This window comes from Seriola lalandi, unplaced genomic scaffold (genome assembly GCF_002814215.2).
Source record: "Seriola lalandi dorsalis isolate HSWRI2012SDOR001 ecotype SW California unplaced genomic scaffold, Sedor1 jcf7180002054487, whole genome shotgun sequence".
NCBI classification, from domain to species: Eukaryota; Metazoa; Chordata; class Actinopteri; order Carangiformes; family Carangidae; genus Seriola; species Seriola lalandi.
This window is the reverse complement of record NW_019525040.1, coordinates 1,005,507-1,024,220: the sequence shown is the minus strand read 5'-3', so window position 1 is coordinate 1,024,220 and position 18,714 is coordinate 1,005,507. Positions and strand designations below refer to the sequence as shown.

General features: G+C 39.4%; 1 protein-coding gene across 1 annotated transcript; it reads right to left on the bottom strand.

Annotated features, from left to right (window-relative positions):
* On the bottom strand, window positions 1-18,190 carry mcoln1a (mucolipin TRP cation channel 1a). Its single transcript, XM_023412834.2, has 14 exons — window positions 18,011-18,190; window positions 9,965-10,242; window positions 8,841-9,008; window positions 8,135-8,291; window positions 6,024-6,105; window positions 5,373-5,469; window positions 4,613-4,712; window positions 4,193-4,299; window positions 3,789-3,938; window positions 3,085-3,186; window positions 2,816-2,938; window positions 2,384-2,590; window positions 2,117-2,247; window positions 1-1,900 (listed from the first exon to the last, which is right to left on the bottom strand). Exons 1-14 carry the CDS (start codon window positions 18,039-18,041, stop codon window positions 1,864-1,866), a joined length of 1,770 nt encoding a protein of 589 aa, XP_023268602.1. The 5' UTR covers window positions 18,042-18,190; the 3' UTR covers window positions 1-1,863.
* Window positions 18,191-18,714: the final 524 nt, after the last annotated feature.

Sequence of the window (18,714 nt, the reverse complement as noted above, 5' to 3'; positions counted from 1 at the left end):
TAGTCTTCCAAAAACAGTTTTAATATCAAAGATGACCCGGGAAAGTTTAATCAGTAGATTGGCAACATATGACACCATGTAGATGACTTCATGTTTGCATTTCACAAGTACAAGTGCATATTATTTGTATAAAAAACATGATACCTTCAAACTGTAGGAGAGGTACTAGATAATATAAACATGCATGTAATACCATTTAAAGTTAAGGCCTTGGATACATTTGGCACACATTTGTCATCTCGAGCCAAAGTCCCTACGAATAATTAGCTTAAATGTGACATGTGTTTGTTTATAAGACAGAATATGAGATGACTAAAAAAATACTGTCATCTTACACTCAATTAACCTGTTACTGCTAAAATCAAATCATCTCTCCCTAACAAAATAAACTATTGTCCTAAAAACACCTTCTGGAGTCCAGACTGTGAGACTCCCTATACTACTGTGCGTTTTATGCGGTACATAGACAAAGAGAAATAAAGTTATTCAAGCGTCCACTAAAGATCCGGTCACTGGTCTACAGTTTTAGACAAGACATAATTATGAAGACATGGCAAGACATTATAGCAGCTCTACAAATACATTTTCTGCCATCATTATATCTTCTTGTTATCTACCCCAAACCCCTGCTCAATTTTGTAAGGCAAGTCAAGTTTTTTTCCCTAAAGACTAAACAAGTCGGATGCTATTTGTTGATAGCCGTCAGCGCTGTAAAGAGATGGAGAAAGGGGGTCAGATTTCTACCTTCTGAACTTTGGCATCATTAAAGAAACATGCATATGGCTCTGGAGAGCAGCTTTCCTTGTTGTAGTTGACCACAGGCAATGCTGAGTGCTTCATTAGTGAGTGAGTGCATCCCACTGTATTGATCTTTACTCAGATAAATGCAACACAATCTACTACAGCAATCAAGTGCAGCAACAAAAACAAAACAAAGATCCACATTTGAAGGCAATATGATGCTTGTGCAGTAGAAGCGCAGCTAGAGAAGCTGTTTGAAACTTTATACTGTAGGTGCAGCTCATAGTAGAGCAAACAAATCGAGTCAAGTCAACACCTAAACCTGCATTCTGTATATCTGTTTGTGGTCCTGTTTTCCAGTATTTTTCTGGAAGTCATCTCCCTGATTGTCTTAAATAAAGACAGACTACTAGAAGGTGGATTTCTTCCTCTCATACTGTATACATTTACATGTCCCAGTGTGATTCTAGTGTCCTCTGCTGAGTCGTTTTTGCCGTAAAGAACACTATTTCAAAATGGGTTTTGGTAAAAAGGAGAAAACAGTGGATATGTTTTGTGAGATGTATAAATGCCTCATTTTAAGAGCCCTGTCCTCAAGAGGTAACTGAATTTGAAATACTATAGTAAAACAAAAAACACAAAAATAAAAACAGTCAGCACCATGTATGCTCTTCTGCAGTCCTCATCATGGCAGTTGTACCCACTTAGTATCTTTACAACAGGTCCTTTTCCTGGTTCAGCATTGTGCATTGTTAAATACATAAGAAAAAATACTGATACTTGTTTTAAATACCAACAAGGAACAGAGAAATGTATTTGCATTAGTCATCCATGATGCTGCCTTGTCTTCCTCTTCATACAGAGGACAAGTCCAGCCTCTGATCAGTCCTCAGTTTCTTCTTCATGGAGTCAAGGACAGGAAAAACAATAGGTCCAAAAAAAGACTGTTGTTACATACTCCCTCTACAGAGTGCTGGTCCGGCTGATGGCGGTGACTCCTTCAGATGAGTGCTGAGGTTTGACACAGACACAGTATGTTTGTACAGAGACACTAGGCATCAGGAGTGTGCAGTGTATCCCTGTGGTCAGCAGGGGAGGCTATTGAGGTCACTGAGATCAACGTCAGTTCACCAGCAGGACGTCCTCGTACGTCGTCGTCCTGGGGGGGAAATCAAAGACAGATGGCACATGTTAACCATTTTCTACAGTCATGATATTTCATATCATAATCATATATTCTAATTTAGAGTCACATAATTGTTTTATTTACTGAAATATACTTGAAACATCTTGACAAATTATGTCACAACAAGATGAAAAGAAGAGACAGAGAAGATTGTTGTTGTTGCTCTCATGTCGGCCCTCTCCTCCTCACCTGTCACAACAGCAGAAGAAGGAGCACGGCGAGGTCTCCAGACCTCTGAACTTCCCAGAGCTTGGTGCATCTGTACACTCTGCTATGAAGGCGTGCAGGTCTGTGATATGGATGGGTTCTTGGGTTTGGTGCTGTAGAAATCAATGAGAATTCATCATTGTTGTTTTTTTTTATTCAGTTTTTTTCACCTGTGTCTTCCCTATTCTACATCTCTGACACCAGGCAGTCGAAATGGTAAACTTGGATTAAGACGACCCCTTTTCCTACCTTAATGGTCTCATAGGCTCCTGTGATGAGGGCAATAAACAGCGACAGCACCATGTAGATGAAGAGCGAGATGAAACTGTACAGGTAAACTTGGCTGAACAGCCACACCAGAGTACTGCTCTCCTGCATCTCCACGAACGTCACAAACATGTCGTCCCCGTTAATGAGGGAGAACAGACACTCCGACACCATGGACAGGGAACGGAACTGAGAGAGAGAAAACAGTAAGCTCCATCAAACCTTTTTTATTCAGTCACAGACTGAAATAAATCATGACTATTATCTGAGGTAGGCAAAGAGTTGCATGTGAAGGGAAAGAGACAGAAACAGAAATATTCGACTACACTAAACAACACATTTTTAACATTTTAAATTCAGTAGTTTAACTACACTGATTACCTTCCTGTCTACAAGGGTTTCAGTTTTACTCACCTTGACATGGTATGGTCCCAGGACGATCCAGCCACAGAAGCAGTAACCCAGATAGATGACGGCCACACAGAGGCAGAACCGAATCACATTGGGGAACGCTGCTCGAAGTGTGACGATCAGGATCTGTAGGAGGCACAGAGACATCGCACAGATCAAATCACAGTGTGTGAGAGAGCAGAGGAACATTTTCTCACCTTCTCAACAGTTATTAAATCAGCAGCAAGTTACAACAATATCAGTTGTCGCATACCAGTGAATCTGAGACTTACATTGTATTTCTGGAAGAATGTGAGGTAGCGGATGACTCCCACCCACACCAGAAGTGTGGAGGTCCCCAACAGGATACCACAGAGGTCATAGGAGGACATGTTCTGCCAGGAGAAAAGAAGAGATACCAGCTTGACAATGAACACAAGACTCGTCTATAAAATATTGCTCATTATTAGCCAATTATATTTGTGTGAATCTGGAAGTCCAAATACACCGTACAAAGAGTAAACTGGAACTAAATACAGCGGCTAAATAACATTAGTTGGAAGCCTGAGTCTGACGGACACCTGCAGAGGAAAGGAAAGAAGACCACAGAGGAAAGGCAACCAAAACTGAACAGGAAATAAATAAATGTGGAGAAGTCACAGGTGAGAGTGAGGGAGTGTGTGTAACATTATCTCTGCTGGACAGTTAGTTTAACATCATGTATCAGAAGACGCTGCCAATCTCTGTTGTTGAGATTAGCATTTTGTTGCTATCAGGCCACGGTATAGGTGGGATAACAAGTTCCTTCAAGTTTGTAGGTTCAAGATTATAATGGATGCCTCAGGAGCTAAGAAGCACCCAACGCAATGCAAAGCGGTTTGCCTCCTTTATCAGGTATTATCCTTTACATATAGCACATTAAACTGTAAGAAACTAACTACAAGAACTACTGTGGAAGATGTCGTCACTGAATGGTGTACGGGTAAGAAGGACACACCTTAGATTCAATGCCGACTTTGATAATAGTGCCAGTGATGGTGAGGATATCGCTGACGATAAGGAGGATATACCAGCCATTAATGAACTCAAGCCGGTCTCCCCAGCACACTTTACGATCCAGAGTTTCCTTGAAGAACTGCACAAACTCCTGAAAAACACAGAGACAGTGAGAGGGAAAGGCCAAATTGAAGAATGAGGGTATATGCAGTAAGAGGTTTATTGACTGTACGTTTATGTACATTAACTACACACATTCAGTCACTTTTCCCCTTGATTTTAACTCAGCATTCTCACCATCTAAAGCCTGATTCTGCTTGGGCTGGCTTGAGTCGACGCTCTTATTCAGAGCCCTCATTCTGTCGTATGTTTTCCTCTCTTTTGGTTGTAGCAGACTTTCCTTACCTGTTGCAGCATGATGCCTCGCAGTATGGAGCGTCCGCAGAGCAGCAGTGACACGACGCACACCAGAGCCACGGTGATATCAAAAGCTACGCGTGAGTAGCTGTCAGCTGGGGGTTTAAAGGGAGACAAAAAAAAACAACAAAAAACAGAGCTGTTAACAGTCTTTCACTTCAATCTGGCAGTAGTGCACCCCCCTTGTTAAGTACGGCTGTATAAATAACTTCATGTACTGAAACTTCATGTTGGTTTAGCAATGGTAACTGTAACCAACTTTTAACATCCTCATGTTCCTTACCACCTTCAAGTTTACATCCCGTTTCTTTCACTTGCAGCATTTCTCTGACTGCTATGAGTCTTATATCACATGCTGCTCACACCTGTTCTCAAGAGCCCCAACCATCCGCTCACGTGCTGTCTCACCATGTCCAGAGATGCTCGGGTCTTTACACTCCTTTATTGATGCCTGGTTTTCTAACCGGATCTTCACCTTGCCGCTGTGAGCCTTGTTGTCCAGAACTATCTGGAGGAGAAAGGAGGCCGACACAACAATTCATTTCCTTTGGAACTGTACTTTTTGACATGTATTTCAGACAACGGAGTATGATCTAATAGAATGTGTAATAGTTTAATTTGTCATAAGTCAAATATTGTGGTGCAAATTTGATCTGTGTTATTTGTCATATTGTTTGTCATAGTGTTGCATAATGAAAGTCAAACATAATGCTCAATGAGTAAGAAAGATAAATGTTCAGAACAACTAAACTAAAATATGTATGATAACTGTATAAGTCTAATCAACATGATAACTTGACTAATCAATCTTTTTTAGGGCATGACCGTATACCTAAAGACATGTCTCTTTATTACAAATCCAGGATCTCCTTTTGACAACCAAGAAACTTCACCTGAAAAGTCTCATTCAGTCCCATTATATTAAATGGAACAAATTGTCTTGTATCGTCTGTTTGGAGTTTTCATAGAATAACTCACTCTGTGTTGAGCTCAGCAATTCATTCATTTGTCTATACACTAAATAATCCAAGACATGTCCAGTAAATGCCCTTCAGCAGTGCTGGGAACCGAACCATCAACTGTCTGGGTACATGACAGCCTCTGGAATCAACCCATCAGACATTACCTTTCGATCAACCATTCATATGTCTCTACCATTTGTACTCACCGTTACGGAAAAAGTGTAGCAGTCTGGGATCTCGTTGTTGATGATGGTCTGTATATTGATTGCCTTCAACTTGAACTCTATGGTGACATTAATGAGCCTTGAAAAATATGAAACAGACAGATGGAAATTGAGAGGGAAGCTTGGTAACAGGTGAACACTGGTTTGTAGTGCCAGTGTCTATGGTGTCAATCCTACTAACCTGTATAGGGATTCATTAAATTATCATTTTGATATCCCACTAGTTGTTGCATCAAACATCTTTTCTAGTGTCATGATGTGATGACCTCACTGACTGGTGCGCCACCCCATCAGCGATCTCGTTGGGATTTAATTGATTAGGGGCCTAAGCACTGTTTATTTGTTCACTGTTAATTTCACATTTTTCATTTGTTCAAGTGAAATATTTCTATGCATTCATGCACACAATAAGATTATTGATGCCTAAAAATGATCAGACAGGCATGAATCAGAATCAGCGAACTATGTGTGTGTTTTTGTATCTAAACTTGTATCAGTGTCCTTGTACACATGCTTGAACGTGCGTCTGCAGCAGAGATAAGCGACTGGTTGTCATCAGATATTACAGAGATAATCTTGGCAGTAGAGGCCAAACGAGGGGAAGCCAAAGCCATGCGAAAAATGAAGCCTTACTTGTGGAACTTGAGCGTAAAGTTCTTGTAGCTGCTGCCGAGTGGAGCCGGAGGGACCGACAGAGGGTTCACACCTACACAGTCTGAAGATGGTGGAGAACAGGAAGAGAAATGCCACGTTGAGTAAACACTGGGATATTCTGAAGCTAAAATCAAAGAGGGGGATTTCTGATCTCTGGCATTTTGCTGTTCCTTTTCTACATAGTGAATACAAAATATAAACAAATATGAAATCTTGTCAGCATTATTAGAAGTAGCAGATCACAAAGAAACATTTGACGTACGAGTGATACGAGGATAAGAAAGATGTTGACATGATGTCGTTCCCACTGTTGATCTTACTTCCTCTTAAATTGGTCTAATTTAACTCAAACACAAACTAACATGAGGAAGTAAGAAACCTTTGACCAGCAAATAGGAAATGGTGACACTTTTCTTTAATCCCTCCTGCTTAGCATTTATAAGCACTATACAAACATTTATCAAATGATTTATGAAATATTAATGTATTGTATTTGTCAACCATTAAACCTTTACTATGAAGACATATTTTATATCACTACAGCTGTGTTTTACTTTATTGTCCTTCACTATCTGTTTGTATGCCACATGATAACGTATAGCTGTTGACAAATACATAAACACATATCTGTTTATAAGCACATTATAGTATGTCACACATAGTATAAACCATGTATTAGAGGGATATACACTGCTTATAAATGCTAAATAGGGGCAGGGGGGTTAAAGTAAAGTGTTCCCATTGGTGTTCATAATCACCTCTAGTTTGCTTGCTTCACTTACAACAGATAAAAATCATAAAAAGGCCAGCACTAGATTTTTGACAAAAGGTAAATTAATTCACATGAAATGCCATGACAGGACAAAATAATTCAGTATTCTGGGGAACAAAAAAACAGCCATTTTGCAAATGCAATGATAAAGTGGACCTTATCATGTTATTATGACTTCAGTATCTTCATAATTGCAGGATCAAGTGCTACATTGTATTTTGTAACACATCAGATTAAGTGACCTGATTAGGTGGAGTCAAAAATTGCTATATTGCTGCTGTAAACATTTTTAATCACACTGTATTGCATGCTGGATCATCTCAAAGCCTTCCTGGATGATTCATGATGAGTGACTTTGTGCCTGTGAAGAATCCTGTACTGTTTTTGCTGCTTCTGAAGGAACACAGAGAACCTTCCTGCAGTTATTAATTATGAGATAAGGCTTCAGTGTGGTGAATGTAATGCAGTTCCATAGCAACCATGATCTATATGATTAATATAATTTGTTTTGCAGACAATTTGAAACTTACTAGAAGCCAAAAATGTGACCGGGGCTGCACACAATGAAATAAATATCACATTGTATTTTCACCTAATTTCAGTGGAATGTGACATGAAAACCCGTACAAGACTCTTGGATTGCAGCTGTTTGTTTCCTGTGGTTGGACTTATTCTAAAAAAGCCTTTTGTTTGAGAATACACTCCAGCTTTCACAGCTACTTGTGTAAGAGCCAGAATGCACCCTCAGACATTCCTCCTACTCAGACGTTCCCTTTTGAAGTCAATGTTTGTGTTGCCCCCCCTCAGGCAACAACTGTCACCCTGGACAGTCTGGTCTGTAGATAATTGTTCTCTGCTTGACCTCTGACTGTGTGAAACCAAACTATATGCAAATCTGCTTGGAGCATCCCTTCTGAGAACAATTTATTCTTCTTGTGATCTGTCACTGCAGCACTATCACCATTTTTTCATGTGTTTGTTTTAGTGTCAAAGGAGAGGTGCACCCGTGCTTTCAGTGGGCTTTATCTAGTTATCGGCCGCTCTGGTTCACATGCAGTGATACAAATGCTCACGGTGCACTTAATGTGATGTGACAATTAAATTCTATTAAATTCTTGCATAAATGGTATAACTAAACTCATGTTACGGCACATATGTCCTACATCCACTACAACCCCCACCACTACTGTGTGGCATTTCACAGATCAACAGCTTGTCACAGAGAGGAAAAGTTCACACTACACAGACTTGAGAGCAGCTTTCTACCACTGTTAGCGCTGTTAATGGAAATCAGTTCAGTAGAATGTAGCTCATGTACCTGTGAGGATGTGAGGGTCTATAGTGAAGGTATCGTTGGCTGGGTCGATGCGTCCCTTCTTGTAGTACTGCTGGCAGAGGGAGAGCGCGCTGCCATTCACACCAACATCGTAGACATATGCATAGCGTCCCACTGTGGTCTCTGGTAAGGCCAGATACTGGGGGAGGATGAGAGGAGAATAACTGAGAAAAAGGAGAGAGACTGGAGGAAAATAACACAAATGTTCAAAATGACTTTGAGATAAATCACTATCTTCGTGCATTGTTCTGTATTCCACAAAGTCGGTCAGAATTTCTGGCATCAACTTTACAAAACTCATTATCTAAACTCTGCGTGTATCTGTTGCCTCTGCTTGCATTGTCAGTTTCTACCGACCTGTGCAGGGATTCAATAAGATGGTCTTTCGTTTATTGCTTTACTGTCTTTTACAGTTTAAATTGATGGCTCTGGTTTTGATATCCCAAACATCTATTCTAGTGTCATGAGCCAGACTGAGCAGTGTGCCACCCCGTCAGCCATCTTGTTGGGATTTAACTGAGGACATCTGATACCACAAACCATCCCACTCACAGTTTGACTAAATGTGAAAATACAGCATTTGAAACTGATGGAAACAAACGATTTTCATCAAAACAGCAGATAATGTTCTATCGATTGACTCATCAATTAATCAATTCAGCAGCTTCCCATTTTCCTCAGGGCTTACCTGCTCCACGGCATAAAAGATGTGGTCATAGACATCGCTCTGCGTGTAAACAGCAAAGGAGTCATCTGTGGACTCATCGTAGTCTTTGAGGAAAAGGTGTTTGAAGGTCATCGTGTTCTCCTCTTTGAAGGTCACCACCACCTGGTTACTGAGGCCGAACAGCACTAACTGCAGCAAAGAGGGGAGGGTGATGAAAAAAGTTGACAGGTCAAAGAACAAGGAGAGAGGGAAGAGTGAGATATGTCATGAGGAGGAGTGGGAGTCAGAGAGGAACCCTGAGGCGGTGCGCTCCAGGTGCAACACTAAGACTGCAGGCTTTGTGTTTAAGAACTATGCTCTAATTAATGGCTTGTCGATCAAGTAATCAGAATGTCCTATGTGTCTTTCTGTGCCTCATAAATCAATTCTTCACACAGGAAGTAAAGATGAGACTTCTGCACCGATCCAGTTTAATGAAAAAAATACTGACTACAACAGTTATTTACAATGAGGTGACAACATTGCTGCCTCTCCCACTACCACACTACACAGTTCACTAAAGAACTGACCGATGCAAGCCAGCATCTTTTATATCAACATAACTTTATTTAAATATCATGCAGACAAGCTGAGAAAGTACTGATGTGGGGCTTTCACACAGTATCTCATATCGATCTGTAGACAATGATTTTTCTTTAAAAGAAAAAAAATATTTATATTTTCAGTGATTCGGAGGCAAAATGAGATGGGATTAAATTTATCTACATGTAAATAGACTGTTTAATACTTTTATATCTTACAGTTTTCTGCTGGAATGGTACAATGGTGTTTATTCAAGATTTGTAATCTTTTTTAGGTGCCAGAAGACAACAATGAAATGAATGCAAAGTTTAACCAATTAACCAATTGGAATTGGGGCACCATTAACATTAAACAACAAATATTCCTCAGGAAACAGCACTCTGTCCTATATGTCAAAGAGTTAATATGGAACTGTATGAAACTGTAAGACCAATGAGTTCATACAAACTGAGTCAGGGCATAAACCTTATATAAATATATTATACATATATTAACCTAAAAAAAATATGGGATCAGAAGCCCTGATAATAAAAATGCTGTGGTGAGAAAAAAGAGCAATGTACCTGAGCTGTGACAATAATGATCTTGAGCAGCTGCAGGATCAGTTTAAAAGGCTTGCGGCCCTTAGCATGATATTTATCACAAGGACTCATGAAGAAGTATTTAAGCTTCCTGCGAAGAGCTTCCTCTTCCTGATCAGCCCCAACCCAATGACCTGCTCCCGTCGTGGGAAACTGATGGTTGCTGTGGTTGTTGCCATGACTGCCACTGTGATGGTCATACTCGCCGCTGCTGTCTGTGGAGCCGTAGTGAGTCACAGAGGAGGACAGGCCTTCTCGTTCTGGAGGAGAAAAAAAATGAAACAGTGTTTTTGTTTCTTCATGCTCATGCAAATTTTGATCAAGATTTCATCTTGGTCAAAATGATTTATTAATTTAAAAAAGTACTGAATTAATCTTTGATCAGGACTAATACTCAAAGACAAGCAGACTGAGAAAATCTCCACCTGACGTACAAGCTCCCAATGAGCTACGAGTACTCAAAGTCCTGCATGTCATCATTATTTAAGAGCCACACATCGAATATGAAATGCCGCACAATAAGTAACAAGAGATTACAGAAACGCCAAAGATTCATGAGGCAGTTCAGAAACACTAACTAACACATATCTTAGTTGCTTTACAAACACAAGGATCAAAGAACAAAGGGATCCTTGGCAAATGTGTTTCTGTGTTATCAGTCTATGTAGAAAGTTAATAACAGCCCACATCATTTTAATTGATCATTTTAACTTTTAAATATCAATATTGGTAAATTCCTTAAAATTCCATTTCTACATCTTCTGATTTAGATTTTCTTCATTCACATACTACATTTACTCTGAACATTGGTATGTGTCAACATTTTCAAGCCAAACCCACCATGCACATTACTCTTTCAGCAATTAGTGACAGACAGATTCTTCTAAATTAACATTACTGTCTTTCCCTCCTCATTACGATCGATACTGTCTTATTTGTTTAACCCATTCAGGCTGGTGTTTATTGAGTGTGGCAGATGTGGCTCAGAGTCAGTACTGCTTTCAGGGTTTCTTCTTAGAAACTCTTTAGCTGAGGTGAGCCACCCTGATCCTGATGCATCTCATGTCATGGTCAATTTAGTTAGTGGATGATGGTCTAAATAACAACAGCCACGCTTTTTAAAAAACATAGCATTTCTCATACAAGGTAGCGCCTGTGCTTGTTTCCCCCTAAAGGTTAACATTTAATTTGATAAAGTGTGTTTATTTTTAGTTGGTTGCTAGAAACGGCTCCAAGGATGGCAATGTTGGTCGTTCCACCCCCTTGGTCCTGACTGGAATATCTCATCAACCGTTTGATGGATTTCCATGACAGACATTCATGTTGCCCTCTGGATGAATCGTAATAACTTTGGTCATCCCCTGAATCTTCATCTTTTCATCAAGTCAAAATTTAAAATTGTTCAGTACTAAAGTTTTTGACCAAACAAGTCTGTTAGCATTGCCATATGAGACAACAGTGACTATACCAACTGGCTGAACAGGAAAGCATCATTTACATGAATTGAACTGGTTTTCCAAAGTGCTGAGCCTAAGTCTCGTCATTTCCTGCAAAACTCTACTTGACCTTCTTGTCACAGACACAGACGACTTGCAGCAACAGCAACCTGTCAGCACCACAAGTGTGCCAGAGTCTGAAGTCTGTCTTCAGCTTTCACTGCTTTCATCTTCTCTTTGTCTCCCACTGTGTCTGGCTTTACCTCTCTCTGTCCCCTCTGGCACGCTGAACATGTGCTCAGGTCGGCTTTACGTGTGATTTAACCCTTTCAGCTGCAAAGCCAATAGGGCTAATGTTGCTGAGGACAGGGCACAAAAATAACAACCATGTGATTTTTACAGTTGTCTTTACACTGTGCATGATTTCTGAAAACACTGCTACACTTCTTATTTTTTATTAAATTTAGAGAGGAGTCATGCTTTCTTCATTCTCTCTTCCTCTTTAAATATGGGAAATATCTGAAGCCAAGGTTAAACTATGAATCTAAGGCACCCTTTCAAAAAGTGACAGTGAAAGGGAGAAAAGTCTAGTTACTGCAGACATCAGTGTGGCAGGTGAAGTGAGGCAGATTCCTGGGATGGTTTGGCAAGAGCTGACAAATCTAAGGAGTCTGACCTCGCTGGGTTTGACGAGGGTAACAAGAGAAACTGAGGAGAGTATGTATGAGATATGTTTTGGACATTACATGTTGTTGAACAAAGTCCAGAGTCCAGAGCGTAATAAAAAAAGGCCTTTTAAGAAATATTAAGAAACAATGACACATTACTTTACGCCTAATATTTTTCCTAAATCCAAGGTGTCACAATATTTGACAGTATTTGGGATTTCAGTTGAACTTACACTGATTTGATATTTAAGCCTTTCCTTGTGGTTAAACTGTGTATGTATATTCTTTGGCTTCTATTCAGATATTATATTCTTATTTGATTATTACCACAATTTCTGTAGTATTGCCTCATTGTGTACTTTCAATTACTGAATAATGAGGTGTTGGATTCTCGCACAAAGCTCATAGAGCCTTGTCAGGAATCAAATTTCAAACAATTAGTAGCAGCATCCTTACACTAGCGCCTCAGGTTGCACCAACCAATCAAAAAAAAAAAGCAGTCAAATCACAGACAAGATAATTTCAACTTAATGATGGTTAAAAAAAGAAAAAGAAATAGGGGAAAGGGGTATAAGGTTATTACTGACTTTACTACAAAGGGTGTAATGTGGTAAACAGTAACTGTAAAGTTCTGCAGGGTTCACAAAGTTAAATTCAAGAGATTTTTAATACCATACAATATACAATTTAATACCTGTTTCATGATCATGCCAAGTATCAAGCTATGACTGAAAACCAGTAGGCAGAATATAACCTAGAATCATTTACTATATCATACTCTCTATAAATTAATTATATTAACATGATCCGGACCTGAATAAGCAGCAGAAAAATAGATGGATTTATTATCTTAAATAAATCAGTTTATTTAAGTTCATGTAGGTTGTTGCTAAAATCAGCACTGAGAACATTGATCTGCTAGCTACAGCTGCTAGCTACAGCTGCTAGCTACAGCTGCTAGCAGCAGGGACAGTGTTTGCTACAGGTCTAATGCTGCTGACACTCTTCAGTCTGAGGTCAACAATCCCACTTTTAGTTTTTAGATGTGCGGTGTCTCCTAACAGCCTGCAACCTGATCCAAAAACATATTATAACTAACAACAGTGTCTACTGTAGGCAACAGAAAACATCTCAGACTATTGTGAATTCAATTTAAGACTTTTTAATTCCCGCTGAGGCCTTTTTTTTTTTTTTTTTTTTTTAAATAAAAAAGGAAACTAAACCATGTTTTTTAAGACTTTTCAGGATCCGGACTGCTACTTAATGTTTACAACTCGTGTGCAACTGACTTTGTCTTTAAATAATTAGTGATATAACTGAAAGAATTTCAACTTTAAAAATGGATTTTGGAGAGAAAAAGAAAAAGTTAGTGAGAGACGGACAGACTGGTCAATTTAACCACGATTTGTTTTTATAAATCATAATAGTGTGACTCAGCTAACAGCAGGCGATTTATGTGTCATACCTCTGCAGGACCTGACTACAACCCATAGGAAAATCACAAATCACCAAGTAGCTTAATCATGCTGTCACATGTTTTTAGCTTTCTGGACCAACGACTGATCGCTGCACACGAAGAGATGATTGTAGAGCATGTGTTTACTGTTCTTTGTTTGACAGACACAGGGACCTTATTTAAGTATTACTATGAAGTCAAAGTCAGCATGGCAAGGTCAGATAAACTGCTGAGGGTGAATCCAAACTCAACAGACACAATAAGTCAGCAAAGCAAGGCAACAGCTGGGCAGAGCTGTCCAATGGAAATGAGAAGTGAAACAAGAGGAATACACCACTGATGTTTAATGTTAGTCAGCACTAACTGTAAACAAGATGAAAGTTCAACAGAGGAGCATGACACAGAAAAGTTTGGGACTGACACAACTCCAAATACATGTCGCGCATTATTTCCTTGCACTGCACTCAAACAATGACACAAATGACATTTGTCAAGTTTTCCTGTTTTTCAACATGGTGCAATACTTAGAGTCCTCTCTTTACCCATAATTTATTTCTTCAGAGGATCAGCTCAGCACAAGTTACTAAAAGGAGAGGCTCCTTTTTATAGATAACAATCCACCACATGAAATGTGACAAATGGGTAGCCTCACTACCAAAAAGTCAAAAGACTGAAAAATTAAATTGGAGCAGTTCATGTTTTCTGATACTGTTAAAAGAGTAATCAGCATTTTTTTTTTTTTTTAAATCTGAAACATGGACTCCTCTGGGTTTTACTTGAGGCAGCTATCCAACTAATTTACAATGAATTCTGCTTCATGACACAAGCTTATTACTGATGTAAACATACATTCAAGTGTCTCAGAAAATTAATTACACAGATTTAGCACTTTTCTAGTGTGTGTTAAAGAACCAATCGATCTATTTGGTAGTGATCATGGGTTCCATGTTTTCATCTGTGTTGGTTTATTAATACTTACACAAAGAAGATACAGAGGCTTATTCTGTGTATGATCAGTGGACAAAATGCAGCTTTATGTATGTATCTGAATATTGCGTAAAAGAGTGCTACAATGATTTAGCACTGCATTCCTGCGACACCGTCAGACTCGTGGTGGAAAGTTTCAGGAACAGTATCGAAATCGATGCAGCAGAACCAGAGATATTGTCTTTTTTCCCTGTTCACTTATCTTCCTTTTCAAAATCCGGCGATTACATTGGCGCAAAATGCAACTTGTCCGGTGACTGTTTGGTCAGAGATTCTGCTGTGTTATGCTAGCCTCAAGCAGAGATGGGGAGCGAGCTACAGAGGCCTGGTAAACTAACTTTGTTAAAAGTTCTTAATCTTGTAATTTTCAGACCCAACTAACATTGACTCAAATGACATCACTTTAAACATCGCTCCCTCTGGAGCCACAAACACTTTACACAACTTCTTTCACATATGCAGCAGCACTCCTTAAGACCTATAAACAGACTTTCATGAAGTGGAGTTGCCCTTTACGTTAAATTCATGTGGCCCAAACAAAGAAAAGAAAAGAAAAGAATGGCTTGCAGCTTCAAACAAGCATAACATTAACTATCCATCTCCACAGATTTAAATATCTTTAACACCGAGGCAGGTGATTAGTTTTAGTTTAGTTTAACTGCGCCTTACACGGTCTTAAACTAAGTCTCAAATCTTTAAGTCTTTACCTTGTTTTTTTGCTCAATATCTGGAAACCAAGTTTGACGGAAATGCTTACTGTGCGTGACTCAGCATAGGAAAACAGTTGTAACCGGAGATTTTATGATTTGTTTGCCAACAGTAAACAAACCCATTTTCTTATGGTTCACTTTCTACATTAACCAACACCCGTTATCAACCTGTGAGAATTTCTAGCTGTATTTGTATGAATAAAATCCACGAGCATTTGACTTCAACAAAATTTGCTGTGAGTGACAGCATTTTCATTAACTCGGCTACAAAGGAGGCGGACGAGGTGCCCTGGCTTTGACAGGGGTTGCGTGCCTCGGTGAGAAGCATGAAAAGCAGCCAAATGAATCCAACCACTTAACGTTTCAGACTGCACACATATTTTTTTGCGTGTCGATCGTCACGGCAGATAACAATCGGACAAACAAAAGTGGGTGCAGGCTACTGACCGTGCCACCATGTTTGACACTTTGAGTCGCTCAAGCTGAATAAATCTGTGAAAATATCTGGCTCTTCCGGTTCACCGCCGCCTGTGGAGTGATGGCAGAAGCACTGATGTAGCTACCTCGCTGTCGATCAAAATCCTTACGATAACAAGAAATCTGTCAACAACTTGGTATCAGTGCCTGGATCTAGTCTGGCAGTCCAGAGCAGAAGGCCACCCACAGGCGGAGAGTCCAAAACTTCCACTTTTACCTGAGTTAAAGGAAACATCTTGAACAAAAAAAAAAACAGATGACATACTGATAATCTAGGTTAGATGTTGGAAGGACGATATCTTTTTTGTGAAATTTGAAATGCCTCGTTCTTTTGCAGCAATGTGTTTAACATCACTTTTCTATGACCACTCGACTATCAGCGGAGGAAGAGAAAAATAAACCTGATCATACAGTTTTAAATGGTCAATTCAGCCTAATTACAAGAGAAAATATGTACATCGTGTATATTCTTACTTACCTCTAATGGCATATAATTATACTGGGGGTGGCAGGAAAAATCTGAAAAAGTTATCTCAAAACCTCTGCACATACATAGTTAGATACCATTAGGAAGTAAAATGTTTTTGTAACTTGGGTTAGGGTTCGCTGACCCTTTAACTTGAAGCTTCCTGATCATATACTGTGCTAGTACTATGCTACATGAAGCAGGCGTTAGTCTGTATGTGTGTCTCAAAGCTCCTCAGAGCTGATCATGAAAACACAAGTTGTTATTAAAATACAAACACACAATACAAAAACATCTCAACTCAAGGTCTACATACTAACTTTTTTTTTTCAGGGCTTTCAACCACATTTCACAGGCTTAAAAAGTCAGTAAGCCTCCCAATACAGAGGGTCGATATTCTCAGTGCAGTCCTACTTCATCTACCAAAAAAAAAACAATCCTGCAAAAAACTACAGACTCACTCAACCATGCATGAGAGGAGCTTATGAAAGAGCTATTATTATGTGTGAAAGAGTCAGGCCGTTTAGATGTGGTGGTGGTGTAGCATCTGGGTCTTAATGGGAGAGAGATTTAACAACAGTCTCTTTTAGACAAAGAAATCACACAACCACTGCAACCTCTGAAACTTGGGCGAGTAATTCACACATGGGACGCGGCAGTATAGTTCCCCAATCAGCACTGATGTTCAGTCAGCTGACTTGGTGCAAAGGGTCATTCAATTATTCTAGTCTGCCATACATGTAACTGAAGGTAAGCCAGCCTCTTTGTCTAAAATATCAGAAACTGAATATGAAAAAATGACCTTCACAACTTCATTCATTCATTCATTCATTGGCCGTTCGGGGTCGCAAGGGGGGCTGACATCGTTCGTGTAAACCCTGCACATGTTGCCAGTTCTATACATGGCTGACATATAGAGCCAAACAACCATTCACGCTCACATTCACACCTATGGGCAATTTCCAATTCACCTATCCTGCATGTCTTTGGATTGTGGGGGGAAACTGGAGAACGTGGAGGAAACCCACACAGGAGATCATGCATACTCCACACAGAAAGAAGAACCTGATTGCTGTGAGGAAACAGAGCTAACCACTCCACCACAATGCCACCCTTCACAAGTTATCACAAGTTCAATGAACCCAAAATATATTCTTGATTTGTCTGAGGTACTAAACTCATATTGACATAAAATGGAGAAATGCAGTAAATCTCTACATTTAAGAACATGGAGGCAGTGAATCTTTGGCATTTCTGCATAAAAAAAGACTCAATACTTAAATGATTGTCAAAAATAATAATACATTTCTGCCAGGCAACTGACCTATTAGTCAGCTAATTGTTTCAGTTCTGTGAATTTAAGTCTTATGACGAAGGATTTGTAATGGTAAACAATAATTTGCGACCAAGCTGTCGTTATTGCAGCGATGATAATCATGAGGATGTCACGTTAACAACTCTGTTATTGCGCTCTAAAGTTTCTGTATTAAGTAGAGGAATGGAGAGGTAAAAACCCCACTGAGGATTAAAATACAGAGTCACTATAAACCTGATGTAAAAACATACTTGTTGATAATGACTGCAGTACTTCACCGAGAGCAGACATACATGTGATAACCGTGATGTTGAGGACGTCTCAACAAAAACAACAGCTCCGTGTAGAAAACCAGAAAGCAGCTCTAACACCAGCTTCAATACAGAGGAAAAAACACCTGAACTGTGTTTTGTTAACGAGCAAAACAATCTCCCCTGCGAAAACACGAATGAGTTGTGAGTTGTATGTTTTATATTAAAAAAATTGAAAAGTTAAATGTTGGCGCTACATTACCTGAGGAGTCCCGGTGTCCTGTCGCAGCCATGAAGTTAATTCTTTAAAAGACAATAAATAGGCGAATCATACAGCTACACCCAAAAGTATCCGATGTTTTCACTGTGGCAGTGACTGTTTATGAGCAGACTACGGTCCTGACAGAAGAGTCCTGCCGAACTGCTGCTGCTGCTGCTGCTGGCTTCCGCTCAGGTCATGTGACCAACACCATGTGACCACATGAGCCAACTATGGGCAGAGAAGTGCTGTGGGGTCTGGCACAATGACTGATCTTTAGCAGATTTTTTTTTTTTAAGATGATCCCGTGCAATGATGCACGTGATGCCGTTATACACTTCTCATTGCAGTTTCATTATTTCCCCACTAATCTAGAGGCGAAATGATTAGTTAAGTCATAAACTTGCATCCATGTTTATGTATAAGTTTTTCATCATCAATAGGTTTATTGAATTTTCAATTACTCAATTATTAAGGACAATAATTGTTAGCGTATTGATAAAGAATGTAATTGTTGGTTGCAGTTCTCCTATGATGGAAAAATGTGACTGCCTGAGTTTTTCTGTGTGTAATTACTTCCTGAACACACTCAGAGAAAAAATTAAAGCAATTTAATAAAACAATTTTACAAGTGATCAAAACATAAACTAAAACAAAGCTTTAAACCACAGGTTTGCTCTACACAAGATGGAGGACCTGTCTTACTT